The sequence below is a fragment of the Panthera pardus genome, unplaced genomic scaffold (genome assembly GCF_024362965.1).
Source record: "Panthera pardus isolate Hobbes unplaced genomic scaffold, ASM2436296v1 HiC_scaffold_22, whole genome shotgun sequence".
Classification (NCBI taxonomy): domain Eukaryota; kingdom Metazoa; phylum Chordata; class Mammalia; order Carnivora; family Felidae; genus Panthera; species Panthera pardus.
Window position 1 is genome coordinate 81,578,302 of NW_026526788.1, and position 14,476 is coordinate 81,592,777.

Sequence of the window (14,476 nt, forward strand, 5' to 3'; positions counted from 1 at the left end):
CGGGTCAGGCACTGTTCTGATCACTGTGTGAGAGATGCGGAAACTGAGGCCCAGACAAGTCTTGTTCAGGGTCAGAGAGCTAGCGGGAGGTAGGACTGGGGTCTGGATCCGGGCATCCGACCTCTTGCTCTGCTGGCTGGTGGTGGTGGTTCCCGAGACCTCCTCCTGCGTGGTCGCAGCGGCCGGCAGGACTCGCGAGCTGGGGCAGTGCTCGGAGACGGTGGCCTCCTCGGATGACCGGAGGCCAACCCAGAGCACGTGTCCCTGCCGCCTCCCACTCTGGACCATGGGTGGAGGGCTGGGTTCCCCTGGGCCCACGTGGCGGAGGGCAATGCCACTGTGCTCACCTGAGGCTCAGCTGTGCTGGGAGGGGTGGGTGGCCCACGTCCAGTGTCACTGCCAGGCAGCGCTGCCCTTGCCACTGGGGCCTCCCCGGTGTTACTTCCGCCGAAGTCAGGTGGTCAGTGTTGACAGTTGGCGGAACAGGAAGGAGTGTCGCCATCTCCTTTTTGGTCCGAAGCTCTTTATTCTAGACCTACTGAGTGACTCAGGCAACTTCCTTCAGACCTTAATGTTGAGGCTGTTAGGGGTGAGGGGACGGGGGACGGAGGACAGTATAGCATCTCTGTGCTGATAACCATCAAGATGCTTAAATGGCTGAGAGCAAGATCTTACGGCGCGGCTCCAGATGGATCTGTCCTCCCATTGCCGGGAGCACATTCCATTCGTGCCGGGTTTATTGGCATTCCTGTAGTGCTCTGCTTAGCTCATCTAATGGGGGCAGGAGGTGGGGAGATGTATGCGGTGTCAAGCTCTATGAGGTCTGATGTGAACTCTTTATGCCTTCTTTTAAAGCATGTGATTTTCCCGGGTGCCGGCGACGAAGGGATTTCAGAGTACAAGTCTGTGATTTACTACCAAGTCAAGCAGCCGCGTTGGTTTGAGACCGTTAAGGTATCATTTACATGGTCATTGTATCCCACGGGGTTGATGATGAAATGCTCATTTGTATCCCAAGGAAGTCCCCGCCTCCCGCCCAAGCCGGGGCTGCTCGCCAGCGGCCACCCCAAACAGGCAGAGGCGCTCTTGCAACAAAGTCGTTCAAGGTTGCTAAGGAACCGCGCTGGCATTTCTTGGAATACATTTGCTCTCATCTCCTCTTGGACATAAAAATAGGACTTTCATGGAGACAAATGACAGGGTCCTTTAAAGATAGCTATTATCTTTCTCTCCTCGGGTCTGTTTGATGTGTGGCCTGCTGTCTTTACACCAAATGGAAAAAAATAGTGGTGACAGCGTATGGAGGGGATCGCTGGGGGACGAATCCCCTTCCGTGCTGTCACACTCTGCTTTCCTCACGCGGCACGCTGACGTCACCCCGGCAGCCCAGCGTGGCACTCCCCCAGCCCACGTGCCAAGGGCTCGAATACTTGAGACCCCGGCCAAGGGTTGGCTCTACAACACGGATGTCAGATATGAGAGTTTTTAGGGACAGTCTTTGCCGAAGGGCAGCGCGCGTTGGGTCTCCTTGGACTGGAAGTCATGACAAGCCAGCTTTGCTCCCGCCGCCGAGGGCAGGTCCCCGCGGCTGTGGAGGATGTGTGGGCACCTCCAAGAAGGGCTGCCAAGGAAAACGGCAACTCGTACACGTAGACCCTTAACAGCGAGGATCTGAATGTTTACGAAAACCTCTGCTGTCTCGCAGGGTTGGTTTGGCGTCCTTTGCAATGTTATCCAGTTTAAATTTTCGGAAGGCGTTTTGCTTTGGAAAGTCGTATGGGGGATTAGGTATCCAGTGTTTTCATCGCTGCAGTGACGAGGTGTGCGTGGTTGCACCATACCTGCAGTCAGACAGGGCCATTGATGTGAGAAGATACTGTACAGGTGTGAAAGTTCCGTTTTCCACTCTGCAGGTGGCCATTCCCATTGAGGATGTCAACCGCAGTCACCTTCGGTTTACCTTCCGCCACAGATCGTCACAGGACTGTGAGTAATCCCTTCATTAGCCCGTGGGGTTTTCAAGGGAGAACAGGGGCAAAGCTCAGTAGGCTGTACTCGTCACTTGTTCTGGATTGTTCTGGAAGTTCTGGATCTAGAACTCGGTTATCCCAACACAGTGCCATCTTAATCCTCTAACTCATTTCCATGTTGACTTGTTTCCAGAAAATGTCACTGCCTCTTTTTCCTTGAGCCGATCAGAGGGAGACATGACTTTTCTTGAGTTTTTCCAGCTGCTACTTCCTGTTCTTCCTTTCTGTTTCCTCTCTTCCGTGTGACTGTAATGCTGTTCCATCCATCAGAAAAGTCACTGAGATACAAGTGGATTTCAAAAATTGGCTCCTCATGCCCTTTGCACTGGAACGGAAACCCTGGAGACCCTTTGTCTTTGTGAGCGGCCCCTGGTGTCTGGATGCAGGCCGAGCTTCTCTCGCAGGAAATGTTGGGACAGCACTGGCTGATGCCGAGATGCCGGGAGGAAAGAATGGGGGACTTGGGGTTTTTTTGTGTGTGTTTATTTATTTAATTTTGAGAGAGTGTGCACACATACAAGCTGAGGAGGGACAGAGAGAGAGAGAGAGAGGGAGACACCGAATCCCAAGCAGGCTCCAGGCTCCGAGCTGTCCGCACAGAGCCCCACGTGGGGCTCGGAACCATGAACGGTGAGATCGTGACCTGAGCCAGAGTCAGATGCTTGACCGACTGAGCCACCCAGGTGTGCCAGGATGGGGGTTTGAATCTCTCCCCTTCCAAAAGAGTTATCGATGAGTGAAGGTCACCTTGTCACATTCGTTGAGTGCCTACTAAGGATGTAGCCCAGTTCTAGACACTGAGATATTACGAAAGGCAGATAAGTCCTGTGTCTGTACCCACTGGGTAGTGACCTCGGATTTGGGAAAACAATTCACAATAAGAGGGGCGCCTGGGTGGCTCATTCGGCTGAGGGTCCAACTTCGGCTCCGGTCATGATCTCACAGTTCGTGAGTTCGAGCCCTGTGTTGGGCTCTGTGCTGACAGCTCGGAGCCTGGAGCCTGCTTTGGATTCTGTGTCTCCCTCTCTCTCTGCCCCTCCCCTGCTCACACGTTGTCTCCGTCTCTCTCTCAAAAATAAACACTTAAAAAAATAACAATAAATAGTGAGATTGGCTCCATTTTGTGGGCTGTAGATTTGAGGGAAAGGGTGGTCTGGGGGCCCTGTGTTGCATGGACGACCCTGTGGGTCCTCAGCCCTGGCTGTCGGGCGCCTTCACAGCCATCCGGAGGATAAGAAGTCTTGGTCATCAAGACCGAGCACAATGGAGGCTGCCGAACCCTTGGCACAATGCCTGGCATGGGGTAGGTGCTCCTTAGGAGCCACTGCTGCGTGATGATGTGTCCATCCTCCTTACTGTTCCTGTAAGGGGTTCTGCCTGACCCGGTCCCTTTCCTAGGAGTGTGGTCCAGGAGAGCGGGTACACGCGCAAGGGTCTGAAGCTGGGGGGACGTAGACCCCTCTGTGGGGCCGGTGAGGACCCAGGGCCTCGCTGCTGTTCACAAGTGTCGAGGCGTGCTCACGTGGTCCGCGGGGCTGGTGTGCAGAGAGCACGCGTATCAGCCGGAAGACCCACGGGGGCGTGGGGTACGGCGGCCGAGGCAGTTGAACCAAGGGGTCCAGACAGCACGGGGCCCGTCGTGGTCAGCAGCTATGTGGAGGGGGCGGGCGGAAGTGACCTGTGGCATCGTCCTCTCTCTCGTCCTGTCCCCGTGTTTGGGCCGAGCAGGGAAAGGGGGCTCGGGGTTCGAGCAGGGTGGAACAGCAGGGTCGTGAGGGCTGGGCAGCGTGGCCCGCGGTGCCCAAGCGTTGCATACTTGCCCCGGGGGCCACATCCAGACCGGCAGGCCGCAGGGGGTGCACGGCGCTCCTTGCTGGCCAGAACTTTGGGAGAAGAACAACTGGTAATAAACGTTTGTGAACACGCATCGTGCCTTTACCGGGCTCCTGGCACGAGCAGTTTTGCTGTACTGTTTCGACTGGTCCTCACAATCACCCCGTGTCCTGTCACTGTGGCCATGGCCCTGCACGTTATGGTTGAGGAAGCTGGGGCCCACGGACTCCCCCTCGGCGGCCCAAAGTCACCGTAGTTAGTCAGTGGGACGACTCTGGTTCAAACTTAGTCTCTATGCCTGAGCCTCCTACTCCCACACCTTGGGGTGAGGTGAGGCCACGTCCATCACCTGGTCTTAGTTTTTCACCTGCTGTCTACCCGTCGCAGAGAAGGTTCTCCTCTTTCTGAATATCATCCTGGGACTCTTGTGGCGTAGGCTGGGGTGCGGGGTGAACGGACCGGGGCACGTGGATGGGGGACCCAGGGCGGGTCTGTCCTCAGCCAAGGCGTGCGGGGAGCCTTGGGCTCAGCACCCTGCATCAGTGAATCGGCCGGGATGGGAGCGGGCCGCAGGGACAAGGGGGGCACGCTGGAAGGCAAGGACCCAGTTCTGGAATCCATAGGGGGCTTGTCTCCGAGGTAAGCTCCCTCTTCGTAACGAGCTTGTTCTCTCTCGTTAATAAATTACATCAGGGCCCAGCATTTTAATTTTCAAAATCCTTATTTTTCCAGACAGTTTTAAGTACTCATTATAGACAAGATGCTGTCACCCAACCCGCCACCGCACATTTGCGTAATTAATGAGGCTCTCTGCGCCACGGCTTGTGCGGTTTTGGAACCGTGTTGCGCATCAAGAGTGTGATGCCGACGCAGTCCTGAGCTGTCCGCTACGGGAGTGACGGCAGCCAGGGGGTCCCTGTCGCCTCCGTGATCGCGATCTCGGACACGCGGGGTCAGAGACAGGAAGAAGTGAGGCCACAATTCCTCCCCATCCGGCCCCCCCCCCCCCCCCCCCCCCCACCTATCACCCGCTTTTCCCCTGGACGTGGGCAAGCCAAGGAAACAAGAGCTGGGCTTTCTCAGGATGGGACCCGTCCCTGGGGGTTGGGTGATCTACGCTCCAGCAACGTGTTAGCAATCCCAGATGCACTGGCTCCTGTTTTACCAGAACGTGAGCAGCTGTGCAGCTCCGGGTCCAGCCGGCTGGGGGCTGAGTTCCCCTTGCTCGTAGGGGGCCTGGTCGGGTGGGGCAGCCCTGCCTCCCGTGCCCTCGACGTCCTTTAAGTTTGTTGCCTGCTCACAAAGGCTGCTGACGAGCACGTAATAAGTGCAGTCCGTGGCCTTGACGTCCCGGTGTAGCGTGTTAATGAAAGGTGTGCACTGTTCCTTTGTGCTGCTTTGTGGTAGGATTGGGGAAGCCGTGGGCTGACAGCGGTGGTCATGTGTCCCTGTGAACCCCGGATGCTTTCATGGAGGCATGTCCTTATTGTTTTCACGTCAGCTCAAGGCTAGAAGCATCTGTTCTTTCTCACCTGAATATTAAGATATTTTACGTTTTCTGATGCCCATTCACGAAGTTATATTTTTTTTGATTCCTAGGGTCCATATTTTTTACCTTCTTCCCTCCCTTTAGTTTGGTTGGTCAGTCATTCATTAATTTATCAAATTAGGTATACCATTTATTGAGCACCTACTGTGTGCCAGGAACCGATGGACACCAGGACTGCACAGATTAATGAGGCACGCTATCTCGTGCAGTGGGGACTTAGGGTAAATATTTTGAGCCCCTGACTCGAGGGGGGTGGATGTGCGCTCCTTCCTTCGTTGACCTCTGTCTTTTCATCTCTAAAAAGAGAATCTGGGATATATAATTTTAAAGATTATAGCTCTGAAACTCAATGTTTTCCATGCTGTACTCACTTGGCATCTTGCAGAACTCATGCTGAATCTGTTTCGTCGGCAGAGACTCCTCATCCGTCCCTCCTGCGCTGGCCCCTGCCCCCCTCACCACCCACTACTCACCGGTCCCCTGGCTTTCCGTCCCCAAAATGGCCAAGCCTGGGCCCACCTGGGGACTCTGCATTTGGCCACGTCTATTCTGGAAGGTTTACGTCTTGGCTCACGTATTGTCCCTCTTCTCAGAGACCTCTTCTAACCACCCAGCCCATCGGGACTGTTCCCGCCATTACCCTATCCCACGTCACTGTCATCGAGTGAGAGAACCAGTTCGTTGTCACCTCTCCAAGTAGAACAGATGGGGACCGAGTACCTGATAGGTGGCAGGCACCACTGCTCGGTGCTGGGGAGATAGCAGTGACGCGGACGCAGCGTCGCTTGCCTTCCAAAGGCCAGCGCATGAAACGAAGGCTGAACGACAGCTCACACACACACACACACACACACACACACACACACACACACACACGTACACACGGCTGGAGCTCCGACAGGGGTGAGGACTGTTATCTCGCTTTGCTCCAGCAGCCGTAACAGAATAGACTGGGGGGCTTCCACAATAGGAATGGGGTTCTGGAGGCTGGGAGTCTGAGGGCAGGGTGCCAGCACCCTGGGTTCTGGCGAGGACCCTCTCCAGGGTTGTGAACTCACACAGAGGAAGAGAGCTCTGGGTTCTCTTTCTCCTTTTTTGACGGGCACTGGTGCCGGAGGATCGGCACTTCACCCTAGTGACCTCACTAGCCTCAAGCACCTGCCTACGGGACACATCTCCACTGTAGTCACGTGGTGGAGGGCTAGGGCTCCAGCCCCAGACTGGGGTGGGGGGGGGGGGCACACAATTCAGTCCATAGCACTTATGAAGAAAAACGCATCAGGGGAGGGGAGAGTGTGACCAGTTTCTAATTTACTCTGTTAGACGGGCTGGTCACCTCGGAGTAGGCGGTACGTCCGCAGAGATTTGAATGAAGTGAGGGAACGAGTCTCGCGCAGGTACGTGGGGAGGGAGCTTTGTTGCCAAAGAGAACAAATTTACACATCCGTGTGTTCGCCCCACCTGAATTTATACTAGGGGATGCTGTGGGGTAGGAGTCTGTTCTCTTGTTCCATATTGATTGCCAGTTTTCCTAGGGAACGGTCTGTCCTTTCTGGACTGTCATCTGCCTCGCGTCTCCAGACCCCGTGGTTCGCCCTGGTCTGAGTATCCCGATGTTAATTAAGCCACAGCATCTTCCTTGTTAGCATTTCCCGGTCACTCCTGGTTGCTAGGATTGCAGGCTTGCCTCCATGGCCTTCTTCAACATCATCGTGCTACCCTTGACCTTGGGAATCAGGCTTCAGGTTTGCCGAGGAAAGGCCCGCATGAGATCTTGGTCGCAATAACTTTGAATTTACAAGATTAATTCGAGCTCAAGTGAGGCGCCTTCCTCTGGTTAACTTCGTCCATTTCTCCATTTGTCTGTGTTTACTGTAATCCAGTGCGGTTTTGTAGTGTTTTCATGAAGGTAGGCCTCGCAGCATTTTATGATGCTAGATTGTCATGACGGCAGTTGATGACGATGATTGGTTTCTCTTGCAGCTAAGGATAAATCTGAGAAAATATTTGCACTAGCATTTGTAAAGCTGATGAGATACGATGGGACCACCCTGAGGGACGGGGAGCATGATCTCATCGTCTACAAGGTATACCACTTTATTGGTGCCATATTGCTAGTATGGACTCTTTCACCCGTCTCTGGGCTTCCTGGCCTCAGCTGACACTTCCTCTCTTTGTGAGGAAGCTGCTCTCTGGCTACAGTTCGTTATCTAAGTGAACATTGCAGATGACCAGCCTTTTGGCTGTTCCTGATGAGAGAGGATGATGTACGATAAATGTTAACATGAATTAATCTACAGGAATAAGGGAAATCATGAAAATAGTTAGCAAATGAAAAAGAGCAAATATCATGATGGTTCAAAGGATTGAGGATAGCAAGGGATAGGAAAGAATTAGGTGTCGGTCCTTTGTGACTCGTGTTCGACATGCGTGTAATTAAACCCACAGGCGGAGGCAAAGAAGCTGGAGGACGCCGCGACGTACCTAAGCCTGCCCTCCACAAAGGCAGAGCTGGAAGAGAAGGCGCACTCTGCCACGGGCAGGAGCATGCAGAGTCTTGGAAGCTGCACCATCAGCAAAGATTCCTTCCAGATCTCAACACTGGTGTGTTCCACGAAACTTACCCAGAACGGTGAGTTTGGGGACAGACCCGTGTCACCCCGCGGTTTCCCTCCCCCTCCCGAGTCCTGCTCATGCTCCCCGTTCAGCAGCGGAAGCTTCGGCAGGAGCAGGATCACTGTCCGTGGGTCATTCACGCATCCTCCGGGACGGACGGTGTGGGCATCCATGGACTAGCAGGGAGCGTGACATCCATTGTGCTTCAAACGTCACTATAGTTTTGGTCTAAGGATTAACCTTAAAGAGAGAGAAACCAGTGGGCTTGCTTTAAAAGAAAGGTTTTTGGCCAAAGGAACACAGCACGGCGTAAGGGGAAGAAAACACGAGACTTGGAGTCAGAGCAAAGACGTGCCTCTGAGCCCTTGCCCTGTGCTAATCCTGGAAGTGACCTTGAACGGGGGCCTCTGACACCGCCTGAACCTCATTTCCTCATCTAGGCACATATGCATGTGTAACGTCTGTCTCAAAGGGCCTGGCGGGGGTTATGTGAGCTGGAGGGTCTGAGGTGCCCACTCTGTGTGTACCTTCCTGTCTCCCAGCTACTCACGGAGATAATTACCAGTTACCTTTTTTTTTTTAATTTGTTTTTTTTAACATGTATTTGTTTTTGAGAGAGACAGAGACAGAGTGTGAGCTGGGGAGAGACCGAGAGAGAGGGAGACACAGAATCGGAAGCAGGCTCCAGGCTCTGAGCTATCAGCACAGAGCCCGACGCGGGGCTCGAACTCACGAACACTGAAATCATGACCTGAGCTGAAGTTGGATGCTCAACCGACTGAGCCACCCAGGCGCCCCTTTAGCTTTTTTAAGCTACAGAGTCACCCCCTGTTTTTTTTTCTTTTTCTTTTATTAAAAAAATTCTTTTTATGTTTATTCATTTTTGAAAGGCAGAGAGAGACAGAGCACAAGCACTGGTGGGGCAGAGAGAGAGGGGGACACATAATCCGAAGCGGGCTCCAGGCTCCGAGCTGTCAGCACAGAGCCCGACGCAGGCCTTGAACCCACAAACCGAGAGATCATGACCTATGCTGAAGTCAGACGCTCAACCGACAGAGCCACCCAGGCTCCCTCAGTTACCTTTATCTTTAAAGGTTGGTTTTGGTGGCCTTTCTAATTCCCCTGGCGGTGAGATAAGGCACCGGCTGATGAAGCACACTGAAATGCAGAGTCAGGTGGTGCCTGTGCTGGGCCGGCCGGCTGCCTTGAGTTGTTCCCACCGCTTGCAGAGCCCCCAGCAACGTGGCTGTGTGGCCAGGGGCACTTCTTACTCACAGCACACTGGACGCGGCAGTCCCTTCTGTATACTTCCTACCTTTAAAAATCGCATCCCCCAAATGTGAGCATATCACAGCTGTGCAGGGTGACTTTATGCTCTCTTGAAACTCAGCTGAAAAATCCAATTTGCCCTCTTAGCCACCCAATATGGATTTTGATTATTAATGTTTGTTGCTATCTTGAATTGTGTCCCTGGGGATTGTCTGTAAATCTTGGCAGGAGTCTCGGATTTGCCCGAGGGGTAGTCACTGTTTGCACCTTAACAGGATCAAAGGGGACAGAGTAACCCTCTCCTCTGGAAGCCATGGCATTGGATGGGAAAGAGGGCTGGGCAGTCGGGTGTACAGGCCCCGTTCCAACTTTCCGGGCCCGCCTTCTCCACTCCGTTGTATTGCGCTGTTTAGAAGGTGCTTCCTCACTGCTTGGCTCGTGAGTCAGCTGTGCAGGGGAACCTGGGGGATGCATGAAGGCCATTGGGATACGTCTCTCTAATGTCTTCATCATCACGGTTTGCCCTAAGCATTGCCCTAAGCTGGTGGTAGTCAGTAATCTCCGTGAGCAATTGTAAAGCCTTAACTGGGCGTCGGGTTCTGTGTAAGCATGGGGAGGGCTGCAGAAAACACGGGGGGCTTGTGCGTTTAGTGCCCAGGGAGCACATGGTCAGCAAGGCAGGTGCTGGTTTGGGACCGCGTTATGGAAAGGATGCCCCCACGGGTCAGATGTTACTCTCTGGATACCACCCTGGTAGTTCACTAGTCTGATGGCTACACCGCCCAGGGCCTCCTTGAACTCAGGGCAGTGGCAGCCTCTCCGGGGAGTCACCGCCCCATGCATGTGACGCTTCAGCTTTCCATTACGTGCTGGACAAAATGAGAGCTGCTGTGTATTGTCATTTTCACTACACAGGACGCCGCCGCCTTATGCTTGGGTCACGTTCCAGAAGCACGTTTGGAAATTGTTATTTGGAACTTGAACACGTTTTCCCCATCCAAACAACATCCCGAAGAGCAGTTAGGTTGGGAGGCTCCCCCACAGAATCCTTCATAACCCACGTATGGCTGGAGAAGGGGACTGTGAACGAGAACTCTCCAAGGTGTTGGTTAAGTGGCAGCCATCTCCCCGGGGGGTGATGTTGACCTGTCCTCGCACCTCCTGACTCCTCGGCCGTCATCAGTCACAGGGTAATTCCTTCCCTGGAACTGAGGGAGCGAGCACCCTGCTATTGGCAGCAGCGGTTGCCGGGCAACGAGGAGATTCCGACGTGATGCTCACTGAGAGTAAAGGGGGCATCTTTTGTCTTTCACTGCACACCAGCCAATGATTCCTCTTTTCGGGATGGTGGTGTGGCAGGTGGTGTGCAAGATGGAGCTGCCCCACTTGGCGTCTGAGCACTGAGTCCCAGAGTCTCATTCGGGGAGTCATTTTTCTGCAGCCATGATTTGTTCCTGCGAAGTTCCGTTACTTAGGGAAAAGCAGCGGCTGAATTATTCATCGAGGTTTGTATTAAACATCTCTGTTCTCAGCATTACTGGATGCTGTGGGGGATAAAAAGGGAAGTTGAGGATGTGATTCCTCTCCTCAATTAGCTTCCTATGTAATTAGAGAGAAGTCACAAGACACAGAATTGATCACGGCCAAGCCGCGGTGGCTCCCAGGGATGAGGGCTCGGACAGGGAGCGCTGGTCTGACCCTGCTAGCGGGGGGCTGGTCAAGCTGTTTTCTTAAAACAGGCTCTCCCTCCTTGGAGGTGTTCTTACGCTGGCCAGTTGTACCTTTTCTCAGATTTAAGATACCGACATCAGCCTAAGCCTCCCTCACACCGGAAGTGCCGCTAACTTTGCGGGAATGGAATCCAGATAAGTAACTAGTTTCCATTGAAAAAACACTGGTAACTCTCATGAGGTGGAAATCTCCCTTAACCCTGGCACCTAGGGCATGTCTGGGCAGGATGTGGCCTTTCTCATACTCCATCTTCATTTACAAATGAAAACATGTTAGTTTTCACGATGAATGGCTAAAATTTTTCACTTCCTCATCATCTTGTGGATGGACAGCCACTGCTGTCTGTCTTCATGCTGGGTAGCTTGCTGAGCACTTTCTCCACATCACACCATTTAATCCTGGCACCAGCCTTCCAGTTGGGCAACATCGTACCCATCCTTCAGATAGGTAAATTGAGTGAGGTTAGTTGCCCAAGGTCATATGGTGGTGATGTGGCCCAGCGGGCATTCAAGCCTACAGCTTACTCATTGCCCAGTGCTCCTGGGTACCGTCCCTCTTCATTGTCACTGTTCCCCCCTCCCCCCCCCCCCCATCAGCTGTCCTTGGGGGGAGGGCAAATAAAGGAGAATGTATGTTTTGGTGATCATCACACGAATGCCTTTTGCGTTGTTTAGTCCTTAGCAAGTGTCTTATGTCCCCTGAAATGCTAAAATTATATTGCCAAAATTGTATTTTTCTTTTCATTATGAACTAGGTTTTTTGTTTTTTTTTTTAACGGAGATACTTTGCGTAGCTGAAGTTTCTTCCCGATGAGCATAAACAGTCACTTGGAGGCACTTTGCTAATTGTGGTTTTTTTCACGTAATGGGATATTAATATACTTTCAAGTGGAGAATGTGTGGGCACATGTTCTTTCCTAGAGATGCTTTGGATTCTGTCTTCGTGCCTTAAAGAACATCTTGCTGTCTTAAACAAAATCATCTCCGGACATTGTCTTCCGCATTTAGTCTGTAAAAATGCATCCATTCAGTCTGTGGTTTTTCTATGAGAAAACAAACCAGATAAAATTCAACCATAGGAGACAAACAGCCATGGTGGGTCAGGCCACGATGAGGGCAGTGATTGCCCCTTGGCCCAGGCTTCCCGTCACCTTGTAGTTTCTGTACCTGAACGTGCATTTCTTATTTTATGTTATTTAATTAAAAAATAAATATAAAAGCCATGTTCTCAGATAGGAAAAAACCCACTTGGTATTTCAGGACCGCACTTGATGGGCCAGCAGCCTTCTTCCAGACCCTCTGCTGGTCTGAATCTACCTTCTTGCAGGTTGAAAAGTTCAGCCCTTTTTTCTTAAGCTCCCAAATGCATTTTTTTTTTTAAGTTTATTTATTTTGAGAGAGAGAGAAAGAGAGAGCGCACGAGCCGGGGAGGGGCAGAGAGAGAGGGAGAGGGAGAATCCAAAGCAGGCTCTCTGCACTGTCAGCACAGAGCCCGACACGGAACTCAAACTCATGAACCAGGAGATCATGACCTGAGCCGAAATCAAGAGTCGGACTCTTAACCGACCGAGCCACCCAGGTGCTACGCCGAATGCAGTTTTAAGCTTCGACCTGGAATCATTTCATGGTAAATGTAGTCGGAAGTCATGTATTCAGCCATTCGAGGTGTCAAGTATGTTCTAGAAAGTAATGAAGTTTTCAGCGGGAGGAGGTTTCCAAGCAGGGTTGATCGCTCTGTTTCAAAGTTCTATGGAGAACCTCACCGGACGCGTGACGAAGGGAGACCAGGTTCTTGCCGCGAAGACCTGATGTCCGTTGTTCTCTGTTTCCAGTGGACCTGCTGGGGCTGCTCAAGTGGCGCTCCAACACCAGCTTGCTGCAGCAGAACTTGAGGCAGCTGATGAAGGTCGATGGTGGCGAAGTGGTGAAGGTAACGCAGACCCCGGGGGTGGCGTGGTGTGGTGTTCTTCCATGTGTGGGCGGATCCAGGCACTGCCTGCTCGGTAGCATGCGATTCCGTCAGAATCCCTCCGTCAGGTGGCTTCTGGTGGATGTTGCCATGCACCTCCACGTGGACAGACTCCCCCTTGGGTTCCGGTTGGTAGGGTGGTCTGGCTTCACGGGAAGGGAAACGGGCTGTGGATTCAAGCCGGTCTTGGGTTCTGGCTCAGGAGGTCAGAGCACTGAGAGCCTTGTCATGGCTGTTTGCTTCCCGTGTGATCTTGGACTCGTTTCTTAACCTCCCGCAGAACTCTGGAGAAATGTTAGGTGCCCTCTTGAATCTTCATCTGCAAGATAGGACAGTCAGACTAGGGTGATCCGAGATCCTTGGAGTGCTCCAATTCTAGAATTCTTTTTTTTTTTTTTAATGTTTATTTATTTTTGAGAGAGAGAGAGCGTGAGCCGGGGAGGGGCAGAGAGAGAGGGAGACACAGAATCCGAAGTAGGATCCAGGCTCTGAGCTGTCAGCACAGAGCCTGATGCGGGGCTTGAACCCATGAACCATGAGATCATGACCTGAGCTGAAGTCGGACGCTTAACAGACTCAGACACCCAGGCTCGTCATCCAAATCTATAATTCTTTTTTTTTTTTAATAATTTTTTTTATCAGAGAATTGTTATTACTTCTGATATTAGAGCGTTCTATCCTTTTTTTGGCCCCGGTGACTTTTCCTTTTATGTAAGGAAACCTGTTTCCGTGTTCAGTTTGCCCCATTTGGCCTGCACACGATCGGCTGGTCCCCACTGGTGGTGTTCTGTGAGCGAGCTCTCTGCCGCCGGGTCTGTCTGTCCCTGGCTCAGTCCTTCACCCTCTGTGAGAGGTGCTTGCAGAAGGAGACCGCCTTATCTCTGTAAAAATTAATTACTTAAAATGGCCTTAATTAAGCAGCAATATGGTTAACTTCACTATAAATTAATTTGGCTGCACCACTTTCTGAAACTCATTGTATAACCGTTGAAACATATCCTTGCCACTCTTCCAATTTTAATCATCTTTTTAGGTTTTTGTCTGCTACCTCTGACTTGGACAATGCTAATTGCATTTGAAACTTCTCTGGGTCTTGTAACTTCCCCGATGCAAATGAAAGCTGGGTGAATAAGTGAATGTAACTCGAGGAGACACACAGTTAATGAAATTTTGTGCTTTTTCCTTTTGAAATCCCTGTATCACATCAGGAATTAGCCGTGTTCCTGTTGGCCTATTGTTACACATAAGGAGATGATCTAGAACCATCTTGTCTTGTTGTCCTTCACTCCCCTCACCTAACCTAGTACCAAATCCTGGTGTTCAGCCCTGGAAGTGGTTTTCACCAGCCCCTGTCCTTCCTGTGTGTGCTGGCACCATGGTACTGTGTGTGTGACCTGTCCGTCCATCGCTGGTACATCCTGAGTACCCTGTAGTCCTGGAGAGGTGAACGGACGTGTCCAACCCACACGGCTGTTAATGA

At 52.2% G+C, this 14,476-nt stretch overlaps 1 protein-coding gene across 3 annotated transcripts in view; it reads left to right on the top strand.

Moving 5' to 3' along the window:
• Positions 1–14,476, top strand: part of DOCK1 (dedicator of cytokinesis 1) — a 522,147-nt gene that overhangs the window by 105,718 nt on the left and 401,953 nt on the right. For all 3 annotated transcript variants that reach the window (XM_053910043.1, XM_053910041.1, XM_053910042.1), the window contains exons 15-19: positions 856–954; positions 1,914–1,986; positions 7,396–7,499; positions 7,861–8,044; positions 12,860–12,957. In XM_053910043.1, coding sequence (XP_053766018.1) covers positions 856–954; positions 1,914–1,986; positions 7,396–7,499; positions 7,861–8,044; positions 12,860–12,957 — 558 coding nt within the window. The remainder of the gene's footprint in view (positions 1–855; positions 955–1,913; positions 1,987–7,395; positions 7,500–7,860; positions 8,045–12,859; positions 12,958–14,476) is intronic.